The 14,619-nt window shown below is 34.2% G+C and overlaps 1 protein-coding gene across 3 annotated transcripts; it reads right to left on the reverse strand.

Moving 5' to 3' along the window:
• Positions 1-1,947: 1,947 nt before the first annotated feature.
• On the reverse strand, positions 1,948-14,569 carry LOC110460299 (glucose-6-phosphate exchanger SLC37A4-like). Of its 3 annotated transcripts, none has more exons than XM_021513125.1 (12): positions 14,468-14,569; positions 12,821-12,932; positions 12,194-12,350; positions 11,022-11,159; positions 10,338-10,432; positions 9,486-9,621; positions 6,177-6,290; positions 5,422-5,571; positions 4,790-4,875; positions 4,305-4,418; positions 2,841-2,979; positions 1,948-2,213 (listed from the first exon to the last, which is right to left on the reverse strand). In XM_021513125.1, exons 3-12 carry the CDS (start codon positions 12,330-12,332, stop codon positions 2,044-2,046), a joined length of 1,281 nt encoding a protein of 426 aa, XP_021368800.1. In that variant the 5' UTR covers positions 12,333-12,350; positions 12,821-12,932; positions 14,468-14,569; the 3' UTR covers positions 1,948-2,043. The 3 variants fall into 3 exon arrangements, with proteins under 3 accessions (XP_021368800.1, XP_021368801.1, XP_021368799.1); XM_021513126.1 differs by lacking the exon at positions 14,468-14,569 and adding an exon at positions 13,974-14,140; XM_021513124.1 differs by lacking the exon at positions 12,821-12,932.
• Positions 14,570-14,619: the final 50 nt, after the last annotated feature.

The raw sequence follows: 14,619 nt of genomic DNA on the forward strand, positions 1-14,619 counted from the left end.
TAATACCACAGCGTCAACACAAGGACAAATTATACCACAGCGTCAACGCAAATGGACAAAATATACCACACCGTCAACACAAACGGATAAAATATACCCCATCGTCAAACACAACGACTTAATCTTAACTTTAAGTCGACATGAAAAACGATACTGAGGAGAAATCAAAAGAAGGAAAGACATGCTGATTATTGATTATATTCTGCAGGATCTTTCCAGGGCAAGGACGTCCTGCATTTGGAGTTTTTGCAGTCACTGATGTGACCTAAAAGGATAAACAAAGGTACACACAAGTGAATACACCTTTAAAATTTAGCAACAGTTTCAGTCTGCCAAAAAACGACTTAGACTGCACCATACAGCTGTTTCGTCTTTCTAAGACTCATCGTTGACGACCAAAAAGGTGTACCTAAACTACTATCGAAACAGACAGGGAAGCACGTGAAACCCTTTTAATATATGAATTGCAAAATGAGAGGGGATTGGTCAGTAATTTCAAAGAGTAAGGTGTGCATCTATCATCCGTGTCACTACTCAAAAGAAATAAGTTGAGTTAAAACCACCCATGAGCAACTTTGAGAAGGCACAAGGAAGAACTTCTTTTTTTTGACGGTTTTCAACGATATGGGTTTTACGATCTGTTGAAAATGGTCATGGCTAATACACATGCATATACAATCAATATACTACATACGATAATTACAGGTGAGATTATTATGGATACCTAACGTAACTTGCATTATTTGATCAAATTGATCAAACTGTCCATTTGTTAGGTGTACTTAAATGTCGTTTTAAACATTCAAATATGTATAAAAATATCATATAAAGAGTACCATGTTAGTTTACGCGTACATTTTTCTTAAAAGATATTACAATTATTTACACAAAATATTGAGCTCAACACGTTTCGAGGATGGCATTGCTATTACTATTGTGCACTATGAAACTAACACTTCTAAATGTTATCATATATACTTCTAAGTGAACTATTTTTAACATTTATAATTGTTTAATCATTCATCCGTTTAAGTTTAGTAGTTTCTCATTGATCTAGTTCAGTTTAAACACGACTCGTTCATCTGTTTATGTTCAGTAAGGACTGGTAATCTGTTTATGTTCAGTAGGGACTGGTAACCTGTTTCTGTTCAGTAAGAACTGTTTATGTGTTTATGTTCAGTAGGGACTGGTAATCTGTTTCTCTTCAGTAGGAACTGTTAATCTGTTTCAGTTCAGTAGGAACTGTTAATCAGTTTCAGTTCAGTAGGAACTGTTAATCTGTTTCTGTTTCAGTAGGGACTGTTAATCTGTGTCTGTTCAGTATCAAATGTTAATCTGTTTCAGTTCAGTAGAGACTGTTAATCTGTTTCAGTTTAGTATGAACTGTTAATCTGTTTCTGTTTAGTAGGAACTGTTGATCTGTTTCTGTTTAGTATGAACTGTTAATCTGTTTCTGTTCAGTATGAACTGTTAATCTGTTTCAGTTCAGTATGAACTATTAATCTGTTTTTGTTCAGTATGAACTGTTAATCTGTTTCTGTTCAGTAGGAACTGTTAATCTGTTTCTGTTTAGTAGGAACTGGTAATCTGTTTCAGTTCAATAGAAACTGCTAATCTAAAATTTCTTTTCACATTCAAAGCTGCTGATTTTCTGTTCAGGTGCAGATGAAGCTATGACAAAATAAGTGGTTATGTTTGTAAATCTTCGCTACCTACACAAAGATGTTTTCTTACCTACACAGCTGATAACATTGATAAAGTAATTCTGACCAGATAACTTTTGCTGAAAAAACAGTTGAGTTGCGTTGAGTCAACCAACCAAAACGACATGCTGTCTTGTCAAGCATGACGTCATTTAATAGAAGATAGTGCCAAAGTTGTTTTTACAGCAACTTTCAAAATATGCAGCAGGTAATCTGATATATCTCAAAACAAGACAAGAGACCATTTCTTAAGAAACAATTTAACATCTGATTAACAAGTTAATATTCGAGAACAATTGCATAGAGATTCCTTACAAAAAACAACACCAGATGAAAACATCTAGAATATGTAAAACAGTTTCTGATTTGATGACTTAAACGTTGTTCGTAGCTTAAGAATAAAATATAGAAATGTCATGGTGATTAGTGTACTTTGAAGTAGAAACACTGTCTGCCAGTCGTAGAGTTTAGCGATGTAGCTGAGGGGTAGTCCCGAGATGAACACACCGGCTACAACAAAACAAATATATAATTTAGAGATATTTTATTAGAGCACAACGTTCTGTATACCAGTTTTGTGTTGATTTAAATGGAATTTCACATAGAAATACTTTTAGTGATTCTTTTTTTAAATGGGTATTCTTGTGGAAGGATAGATTCCATTTCTATTTTCATAAGTTCTCTGAGCTGTCAGTACAACACTGCTGCTGCTGCTGCTGCCCTTGATTGCACTATTCTTTCCTATGTCACCATTTTATCAAATAACACAATTAAATATGCAAATTTAAACTTTTGACTTCAGGAATATAGTGACGTAATCCCCTGATCACTAGACTATTAAGAAGGTGCATTGTTACTTTAGTTCCCCATTAATACAGTTCTTTACAAATACTCAGTGTTTAATTGACCATACTGACCAAAAAATATCTCAGCAGAGAGGGAGAGTGAATAAAAAAGTCTCTTAGAAGAATACGCCCTGATAAACTCTATCTAAAATCTTTACACTGAAATTTCATCAATATAAAGATATGCTATCCATTTGTGCAACTTATTTTAAAATGTTTAAAAAATTAATGTTTTCAAACTAATTTCCAATGATTGATATAATCTTGAAAACAATACTTCATGAATACTTACCATTTGAGAAAAGTCCAAATATTGCATGTAAAGTCCCTGCCCTATTTTCTGGTCCACTCTCTAGGGCTATAACACCAAATATGGCTACAGGCCCATAGACACCAAATCCGGTACAAAATCCCATAATAGTTACCATCAACTGAAAGGACAACAAAAGGTTACTCAGTAAACTTCCATCTTCCTCTAAATAACATAACTGCATAGTTGCTAATATTCACATGGTTTAAAATTTCAGAATGTGTCAAAATTTATGAAATTAAAACCCTCATGAATATTTTGAGAACTTTGCCATATCATCTAGGTGAGATTTACCTGTGAGGTGGAAGAAGATAAGCTGTATGTGATCTAGTGGAGGTTTACCTGTTAGGGGGAGGAAGATAAGTTGTGTGTGATCTAGTGGAGGTTTACCTGTGAGGTGGAAGACGATAAACTGTATGTGATCTAGTGGGGGTTTACCTGTGAGGTAGGGGAAGATAAGTTGTATGTGATCTAGGGGAGGTTTACCTGTGAGGAGGACGAAGATAGGTTTTAAATGATCTAATGGAGGTTTACCTGTGAGGAGGACGAAGATAGGTTTTAAATGATCCAGTGGAGGTTTACCTGTGGGGTAGAGGAAGATAAGTTGTATGTGACCTAGAGGAGGTTTACCTGTGAGGAGGACGAAGATAGGTTTTAAATGATCTAATGGAGGTTTACCTGTGAGGTGGAAGAAGATAAGCTGTATGTGCTCTAGTGGAGGCTGACCTGTGAGGTGGAGGAAGATAAGTTGTATGTGATCTTGTGGAGGTTGACCTGTGAGGGGGAGGAAGATAAGTTGTGTGAGATCTAGTGGAGGTTTACCTGTGAGGAGGAGGAAGATAGGTTTTAAATGATCTAGTGGAGGTTGACCTGTGAGGTGGAGGAAGATAAGTTGTATGTGATCTTGTGGAGGTTTACCTGTGAGGTGGAGGAAGATAAGTTGTATGTGATCTTGTGGAGGTTTACCTGTGAGGTGGAGGAAGATAAATTGTATGTGATCTAGTGGAGGTTTACCTGTGAGGTGGAGAAAGATAAGCTGTATTTGATCTAGTGGAGGTTTACCTGTGAGGTAGAGGAAGATAAACTGTATGTGATCTAGTGGAGGTTTGCCTGTGAGGTGGAGGAAGATAAACTGTATGTGATCTAGAGGAGGTTTACCTGTGAGGTGGAGGAAGATAAGTTGTATGTGATCTAGTGGAGGTTTACCTGTGAGGTGGAGAAAGATAAGCTGTATTTGATCTAGTGGAGGCTTACCTGTGAGGTAGAGGAAGATAAACTGTATGTGATCTAGTGGAGGTTTACCTGTGAGGTGGAGGAAGATTAACTGTATGTGATCTAGAGGAGGTTTACCTGTGAGGTTGAGGAAGATAAACTGTATGTGATCTAGAGGAGGTTTACCTGTGAGGTGGAGGAATATAAGTTGTATGTGATCTAGAGGAGGTTTACCTGTGAGGTGGAAGAGGATAAACTGTATGTGATCCAGTACAATACCCCAGTCAGGAACAGCATAAAATACATAACCACCACCTGCCTCATCAAATGTCTAGCCACGCCTGGGTTCTGGAATGTAAGAGATTGATACATTTATATTATTTCACAGTAGAAAAAATGTTGACTTTCGAAGGCAGACAGGGGATATCAAATATAAAATATATGAAAACAATCATGATGTTTCATCTCAAAGTATGAAATAAAATTATCAAATTTAAAACCAGATGTATTCTTCTCCCCGGTTAGGAAGGCTATGGGTTCTGTCCCCATGCCGGGACATACCAAAGTCCTTAAAAATGGTGTTGTTATTCCCTGCTTAACGTTTAGCACTTGGGGGAATGACAAAAACTTGTTCAAACATTTTCAAAAGAAAGAATAATATTTTAAGCTATTATGTTTTTTTCGTAACTACAAGACATTATATTTTGTGTGTGACATACCTTGCTGATAAGGAAGTCAGACAAGAACCCAGCCACACAGGACCCCACAATCCCTCCTAGTTCTTCACTGCTTACAAAGGCACTGCCTATACAGACAAAACATCACATTTATGTAAAGAAAAGAAGTTTCTTGAGAGAAGCAAGAAAATTATGTCCCCCATCTTAACATGTGTTTCTATGACCAATAAAGTCCATTGTGTAAGGAGTCAATACGTTATTGCAGCTTCCTTGATAAATTCTAAAACGTGAGCAATTTGCCCTATAAATTACATGCTGGGAGGTACTATTTACACACCTACTAGCTAGTCCTACCACATATTTTCAAGTGAAAGATTCTAAAAGGTCCATCACTTCGGAAAGACAAGATTACCTCCCTTTAGATACAAAACCTAAACGCTGCAGAAAAACGTTTGAAAAAAAAGAGTTTTATTAGCTGTTGTATGGGGTAAAAGAATATCAATGTAATACAATAAATTTGAAATTTCTATTATCTAATATAGAAAGAAATAGTGAGTACATACAAATGTGACATGCCATATATGATGACACACTGACATCACCAGTCAACACAGTGACACATGTCACAGCTATAACAACACATTGACATACCTTGTCAACACAATGTGACTTACCTGACATAGGGGTCAGCCCTCTCTCCTGTACCATGTATAGCTGTGTCCAGTTCAATGTGCCGTACTGGACAACAGATGTGGCCATCATACTCAGGCAAACTCCCAGGAAGCCGGGTAGGAACAGGAGCTGCCACCTAGAAAGGTCCTCACCTGTATATCATACACAAAGGGTGTTACATTCGCAAAAATAAATTGGGCAAAACATGTACAATGTTAAAGATAATTTTCAGTCGTTGCATTCGTCAAAGTTACTAACTGACTTTAAGACTGTTGAATTTATAATAATCTTTCTCAGAAAGCATATAGCTGAATTGAGTCGTTTCGGTACATATGACAACTAATTGTACATACGCTTACTGCATAGCCAGATCGACATTGATTTGTGGACAACTCGTACATATATTTTACACCTTTGTGTACATACGCTTCACTGGTTATTTATCTGGTGACAGAATACATACCGTACTAGTCATCGAAACGTGACATAGAAACACACTTTGGTTGTGTTACACAAATCTTTTCACAATATTTCTAATAATTTATTGAAGTGTGAAAACTGAAGTACTTGTATGGTGTTGGGTAACTTTTGCACCCGGGATAGTTTCTGTACACTAATTTTCCAAAATATGTGCAAACTGCACATGGCTCGATCACCCCTTCACTATCTTTTGATCATCGGCATTGAAAGGTGACAAAGGATCATTCATCGATCCCTGTCAATCATCGTCCCATCACTACTGTTACCTGTAACCTACCTTCATTTGGTGACGACTTGTCACGGTTTGGTGAAGTTGGTGTCGTGGAGTTGCTTTTTGGATCAGTCTTCACCAAGAAAAATGTAATACACCCGAAACTGATTGATACAAATCCTGCAGAGAAAAAAAATCAATATTTAGGACTGGTATGCCTAAAACTTATTTTTTAATATACTCGTTACCAAATTAAAATAAGGACTGTCACTTTAATTGTCAGCTGGTCAATCAGGTACTCAATTGAAAGAAAAAGACAAGTAACAAAATTCATTAACCTAAAATCAGACCCATAGCGAGCTCCATCCCAACTTGGGTTGACTCAGCTCCTTTCACTTTTATCCATTGATGAGCAGATGAACAATAATCAATGTACCTTAATTTGTAAATATTTAAATTCTTGTCAAGAAAACAGTAAGATGTTAATGTTACAAAGAGATTTTGTCAACACAATCTAATTAGTCTAGATAGAGAGAGTTAACAAAAGGGAGTTAGAGAGTAAAGGTTTAAATGTCAACTTTTCAAGATAGAACTTAGATTTATGTGGGTATATGAAATATCTAAAGAAATCACCTAAAGATCATACTTTTGAATGATTTCTGTGAAACGATGAAGAAAATGCAAGCACCGATGATTTATTTTGTTTATCAAACTTCCTACAATAATGTTGCTACGTGTGATTTTGATGAGTGATGCTGGCATTGTTTTAGTTATATTTCGTAACATGTTTCATTTTGTTTTGACCATTGTGGTCCAAAAAATATATTAACTTGGGTTACATACACACTTCAGGTGCTGACTGTGTTGGGAGTTTCACTGATGTGAGTAAACTTTTATATTTGTGACAGATTTTAATTGTACATGGGACTACAGTCGCCTACCAACTTTACGCTAGAAGGAATTTCCCATTCGGTAGATTGGTTGGTTAAAGTATACAATTCAATTCAATTCAATTTTATTACCAAATGCACATTGCATATAGGCATATAGAAATATACATATTGAACAATAGTTCATAAATGTCTTGTACAATGGTGGAGAACATATATGCAATATAATCCATTCCAGATATAACAATTACAAATTCATGAAATAGTTGTAAGTTTGGAAAATGTTTGAGCTTTTCCGAAGGAAACTAGCAAACTCTAAAGCATAACTTAATTGTGTTCAAAATTATCAAATAAGCCTTTAGTTAACCAAAATTCTAAGGAAATAACAAAACTTTAAAATTAATCACACAACCTCAACCTGAAGGTAAAATGATTACTATATATTATATAATGAAATTGAGATAATAAACTCTTTGTTAAGTATAAGACATAGATCTCAATCCCATTATACTGTAGCCGAACTGGACTGGGTGATCATCGGCAAACAGGTATGTAGCTCAATTGGTAGAGCTTCCGTCTAGAGTTCGGAGGGTCCTAGGTTTGAAACCCGGTCTGGCCGTTACATCTTTCTCCTGTTACAAAATTGGCAAGCTTAAGCTTGCTAACTCTTGTTTCAAGCATTGGGAGTACACTTAACAAGGGGATACTCAAATTTGGGTTGTAAACAGTTGTGTCTTCAGGGGCGAAGACTTAGAAATAGGAGGGTGGTATATGTAGTGTAAGTGAACTGGGTCATACATCGGTGACAAGGTAGCTCAATTGGTAGAGCGTCCGTCTAGAGTTCGGAGAGTCCAGTGTTCGAGACCCGGTCTGGCCGTTACATTTTCTCTTTCTCCTGTTACGATACAGTAACAAGACGTTTATAACCAAAGATTAATCATAATTAAGGGTTAATTAATCCCAACACTATTTACCAGGCATATCTTATCATTTTGTTTAAAATGTTTAACCCTTTCACCACTGTGGACCATAATTGACTCATCCAGATCAAGGCATGGTAGAGCTTACTTAAGTTACATTGGGTTGAAAGAGTTACAGATTAATTAACAAACTCTGGCTGTGATCAACACTCCTAATGGTGTTATAACTCTGTGTAAACTGATTCACACTCTTTAGTAAATAACATTAAAACAGTTAGGAGTAGGCTTGGGTACTAGAGAAATGGCTAGGATATAAAACGTACATGTGAACAGAAAATATTACTTACTATACTCGTAAATCTGAGAAACACTAGAAAACTATTTCTATTTGATGTTTTAATATTACCAGTATATACATATATGATTAATTGGGTATATTTCCTTTTTTTTATTTGATTTTTTTTACTTCTTGAATTAATTACTGAAAGACAGTAACATTGATGGTTACCACAACTTTCTAGATATTTGCAAAAACAATCATCATTTAAGAATCAAACTTTTGAAAAATCAATCCTTATCTCTTCAAACTTCACTTTTTTTTAAATTGTGGAATCCCGTGATTCTAGATACTAAAGTTTCTGATCAAAAATTTAGAATTGAAAAATTTGGATACAAGGAATGTATACGGTAATTACTTAAAGAATTACTTAAAGAATTTTCTAATGTTTCATTAACAATTTCAGTGGGTCATGTTAACATTTTTATATTAAGATGTCCAGTGAATCATAAACTAGAACAAATTCAAATCTAAAAATAAAACATGTTTTTAATATCCAAACATTTTCTTCAGGTTGGTAAATATAAACATGTAGTATACAAATTCATAATCATATCAAAATCAGTGAAACGTTTTACCAGTAGTGTGATGTTTCACTGACTGGATACTGTATGATATGCTTTCTGTTATCCTTATGAACACTATGGTGTTAAAATGAATCGTGATGAGGGGGCCCATTGACTCTTGTACATCTACAGGTGCTCCAAACCATCAATTTGTTATTTTGTACATTGTATAAATTTGTCATTTTTCTGATGAAGGTGAAAGAATATACATCCTTTACGTCAATGAAACATCGTTCATACTCTTTTCACTGGTTTTGCTATATGAACTTGGATACATAAGAATCTTTTGTCATGTTTTTTTGTTGTTCACAGCAAAAAATACTTTGAATCCAATACATTTATTAGGTGGCATTAGAATTTAAGAGGATATAAAAACCCGAAACAAATGAACTTGGGAATATACTCTGTAAATTGAATTTAATAATAATTTATTGAAACAGAAATGGGTTCAAATATGTATTCCTAACTTATCTCTTTTATTTGATCTATACAGACAAGAAATTATTAAATTTTCAAAAATCAAACTTTCCAAAAGCATTTAAAATGTTCTCTTATCCTTAATACTAGCCAACTAAATTCTTTTGTAATTTTTATTTTTTATACATCTTTACATTATGCAATGTAAGCTATAGAAATAAAACCACTGTCAATGTTCTGGTTACCTGCAAGTTGAATACAAGTCTGCCAGTTTGACTGGGCAATCAGCACTGTGGTCAGCAGAGGCCCAACCATACCGGCCACATTCATTGACGTGGACACCACACTCCACGCTGACCCGAACTGTTCCGGGGCACACAACTACATCAACAGAAAGGTTTTAACTTGAGCAAGAGTAAATCCCCTTAAACGATTTAGATTTTGAATTCAATGTGTATTGGTGTATTACAGATACATCTAAATGCAATATGTTAATTGAGGTTTTATTTCAATAACGAAATGTTAAAACAAATTTAAATTACATAACCTACAAATTACATAATATACAAATTACATAATATACAATGTCATACTCAANCAATAAAAAAGGAAATAAAAACAAAAAATATGTACTGTACATCACTAGAAAGTAACGGTGAGTCCTTATACAAGATGAAAACATTATGACAGGAGTTACAACTGTGATCCTGTAACTAATTTGCGTACATCTGCATAGTGCACATGAGCATTCAAAGGCAAAGAGCTAAATCCCATTTGAAAAATATGGTTTGGAGGATGCAACAGTAAATATATTTAATAAAAAATTGTTTACTGTTGCTAGATATAGTATTTGTATTCTCCTTGATAGCAATTAGATTATATATATACTATGACTCCTGTCTCAAAGTGCTGAACTCTTTAGTAAAGGAGATAATAAAGGTGACATAAACCCTTAAATCATTTATAGGAAACCGCTTACAAGTAAAGGAATGTGTATATGTTTGCTAAAACAAAAGTGGTGGAAGATATTGCAATTGTCTTTAAAGCCTTTTCACCATTTTTTATTAGAAAAGTAAATTTCAATAATCTGTAATTACATGTTTAAGGCAGACAGCTATCGCTGGCCAACCTGGTCCCTGGGCGAGACCATTCAGGAACCATATCGCACTCATTATCACTGCAGATGTGGTTGCTGAAAATTAACAAAATCAGAGTTATTTCAATAATTGCATTTATTGTATTGATAATTAAACCTATATTTTTATAATTCCTGTATATTGCCATAGTGATTCTTGTATATCTTTTACTGATATATATTTTGCACTATGATACATTGAATGACGTTACGATACGTACCACAATACTGTGGTTGCGATAGGATATCTATTACGATACATAATATAGTAACAGTAAAAGCAAAGAGAAAAGATATGTTGTAATTTTTTAATGACACTATTACAACTGGGAATATAAGACTTTATTAAGTTTCTCACAAATCACGTCCTTTGACGCGCATACTGAGCTGGAGGTTTCATTCCCCATGTTGCAACCCATATGATTAAACTAAATTTAGAAACAACAAAATTCTGAAAATATCGTAAGTGTATCGTAACCTCCCGAAACAATGTAGTGTATCGTACCATAATCAAAATATTGTGATATATCGTTGCAGCCCGAATTTGTACCTGTGTTCATTCCATTTTTCATTATAATTATATCAATACCTGCCTTTACTTGCCTTTATTTTTTTGCAATTTACAAATTTGAATATGAATACTTACTTGTGAAACATACTGCTGTTAGTCCGGATAAGATCAAGCCACCTGACAGCAAAATGTTGGGGCTGACAATGTCGGCTAGAATACCACACCCAAACTTACTGATGGTGTAGGCCAGTGACTGACTGCTCAGAATCATACCTGATAAAGTAAATATGTTAATTTTACAAGGATGTAGTTGTTGGTGATTGTTTTTTTTTGTGTTACATTACAATACATTAGCGACCTCTCATGATCATGATATTGATTAGGATTTCTATTTTTAGAATTACCAAGTGAGTTTAAATAACTCTCATATTTGAATTTCGAGCACGTGGATCAAATTTGATGACAAACTAACTGTAATTATACTCCAGTAAATAAAAAGTGGAATTATACTCCAGTAATAAGAAAGTGTAATTATACTCCAGTAAAGAGAAAGTGTAATTATACTTCACTAAATAGAAAGTGTAATTATACTCCAGTAAATAAAAAGTGTAATTATACTACACTAAATAGAAAGTGTAATTTTACTCCAGTAAATAGAAAGTGTAATTATACTCCAGTAAATAAAAAGTGTAATTATACTACACTAAATAGAAAGTGTAACTTTACTCCAGTAAATAGAAAGTGTAATTATACTACACTAAATAAAAAGTGTAATTATACTACACTAAATAGAAAGTGTAATTATACTACACTAAATAGATAGTGTAATTACACTCCAGTAAATAGAAAGTGTAATTATACTACACTAAATAGAAAGTGTAATTATACTACACTAAATAGAAAGTGTAATTATACTCCATTAAATAGAAAGTGTAATTATACTACACGTAATAGAAAGTGTAATTATACTACACTAAATAGAAAGTGTAATTATACTACACTAAATAGAAAGTGTAATTATACTAGGATGCGACAGGTTTTGGTGGTGGAGAAAACAGGATTGCCCAGAAAAAAGCAACTAACATGTGGCCATGCAGTTACCTGGCAACTGCCCTATATAGGCCCTCAACCTGTGACCCAGTCACCAAGGGCTAGCGATCATAGACCGTCAGACGCCTTAACCACACATTACCACCACGTCTCAGCATCAGAACATAGAAGTTCTCCAATGTTTCTAAAGCCTAACTTTTTACATTGAAGGAACCAATAGGCTACTGGTACATATATTTAATGTACATTTTACTTACCTAATTGACTCTTGTCCAGATTAGCAGTCTCCGATACCGTAGGCATGGCAAAGGAGAATGACCGTCGCACGTAAACATAGAGGGCATAGCTCACATACAAGTTGGTCAGCACCACAATCTGTTTCCCAGTCAACACCATGGCTGGTCACTTCTATTCCTAAAATTGATTGATAGTTGCTGGTTATCAACAGTTTTAATGTAATAATACTATTATGTATCTCATATAAATCTGTTCATTATTAAGACTTCATTTTTTATTTCATTTGAGAGATTTCATAATTTAGAGCCAGGACCGTATTAATTAATTAATTTCTCTTTCAATAAACTACATTTAAACCGACTTTTTTTCTTATGTTGTGGCAAAAGAGAATTAATGCTCCTACAAGAGGAATCTGACTGCCATGTTGGAGCTTTGTATACGTAGCTACTGGTTGTAATTTGATATTAATTAATAATTAGACAATTACTTATGAATTTTAGTGAAAAAAAAGGTTGCAGGAATATTAACTACTGTAGAATATTTGTTAATTTATATAAGGCATTTTAAATAATTCCATAAAAATAGCCTTTCTTTGATAAAAAAAAATATTTGGAAATTATTGGATATATATAGTATAGCAACGTTACCTGGATTTATTAAGTTGAGTTTTGATTGTCTTTAACATAGAATAGTCTCTTCTCTAATTCTCTTAACAGTTGCCCTATGTCAGTATGACATCACACGTAAGATCTCTCTAGTCTATGAACATAGAAAAAAAAATTAACAGAGTCATGTAGAATGTTTTTTAATTTAGTCATGAAAGGTACATGTTTTCTTTTAGATTGGTTAACACTAATAATGACCAATTCAGAAATTAATTCTTTCCTATGACTATTAGAACATGGAATTCACTACCTGAACATATAGCATTCAAAACAACTCTGTCTGACTATCAACCCATAACTACCCCCTTCTGCTAGAGCCAAATCTTGTCCGAGCTGTACATAATTTTATCCCCCATTCCCTTCCCTAATACTGGTAGACGACTGTGTAGGTATTGTCGGTGGGGGTTGCCCACTCACTTGCCTTGCCTGCACAAAAATTGCCTTTTGCCAGTATAAAACATATACTTTCTTTTAACCTACATTTGTTGCCATGTATCATTTTCATTTCCAAACAAATCTTTTTAAAAATGTGTTATTTCATAAATGCCACCTCCAAGAACACCTGATTACGGCAATTGCACTGTAACCTATGAGTTCTGTCGCATTTATCAGAAGAAGGAGAAGAAGAACACAGAGTGAGAGATGTATTCTAGACGTATAGATTCATGTAATTTTAAAACTAGATTTTTATGTAAGTAGTTTCATATATGTTTATTGATAACCAGAGACAAATATATCATTATCTAACTGAATAATTATGTTGAAGTTCTAATTTAGTTTTAAAATTACATGAATTATGATCAAATGAATTGATACTATTTGGAACGTACATCTCAAAATAGTGTTGATATCCTGAATTTTATTATATGTTTAATCATCTTGTTTTACACTAAAGTAGTATATCTAATGTTACCTTACGCAAATGGTATCAATTCATATTTATTCGACTTTTAGCTGTCAGTGTAGAATTACAAAGAGATACAACACAACATTTTGCTTGATAATAGAGAGTAAGTGGTGAAATGCACATCAAACCTATCAGAAACATACACTATTTTTATAAACAAACAATTGCCTCCTGTTCTATAAATAATAACAGTTTTCCTATAGTTAAGTCGTATATGAGTGCAGTTACCTTTTTGCAATTATCAATTCTTAGATGCAACTTCATGGGAATGTTCATGTAAATACAGTTACTGTATGTCGGACTTATGTAATAGGATGAGGAATAGTGATAAAGATAGTGCCATTCCTGGGGCTTGACCCGCGACCATTGGCTCTCCAGCCCGATGCTTTACCGCTGAGCTTATAAGGGAATTCCCTACAGCTGACGCACGTACTTGGCAACCTAATTAATCCACATCTTTTACACTTATTACCACAAAAATCTACGATTAAAAAAAATCTTATTTAACTTAAATATACGTATTGTTGTATTTTAGGAACATTTTGTATTTTGCCAGTCACTGCAACATGAATGACATTTCATTATTGACACCGATACCGGACAGGCCCCATTTTTAGAGTAACTACGGTATACACAAACTGATTCTTTTCTTCGAATTGATAACAGTTAGTATCTAGTTATGGCAATAACATGGATCTACAGTTATACATCTTGTAACTTACTAAATCAACATGTTGGCAAGCAGTGGAAAAGCATTCTAACACGTTCATAGCCTGCAAGGAGGATATCGTGTACCGGAAAGGATACGTGCCGTATGTAGATTAACCGGATGTAGAATTAATCGAACGCACCGGAAACTGTTAGCCTGAGATTT

This window comes from Mizuhopecten yessoensis, unplaced genomic scaffold, assembly GCF_002113885.1.
Source record: "Mizuhopecten yessoensis strain PY_sf001 unplaced genomic scaffold, ASM211388v2 scaffold10353, whole genome shotgun sequence".
Taxonomy (NCBI): domain Eukaryota; kingdom Metazoa; phylum Mollusca; class Bivalvia; order Pectinida; family Pectinidae; genus Mizuhopecten; species Mizuhopecten yessoensis.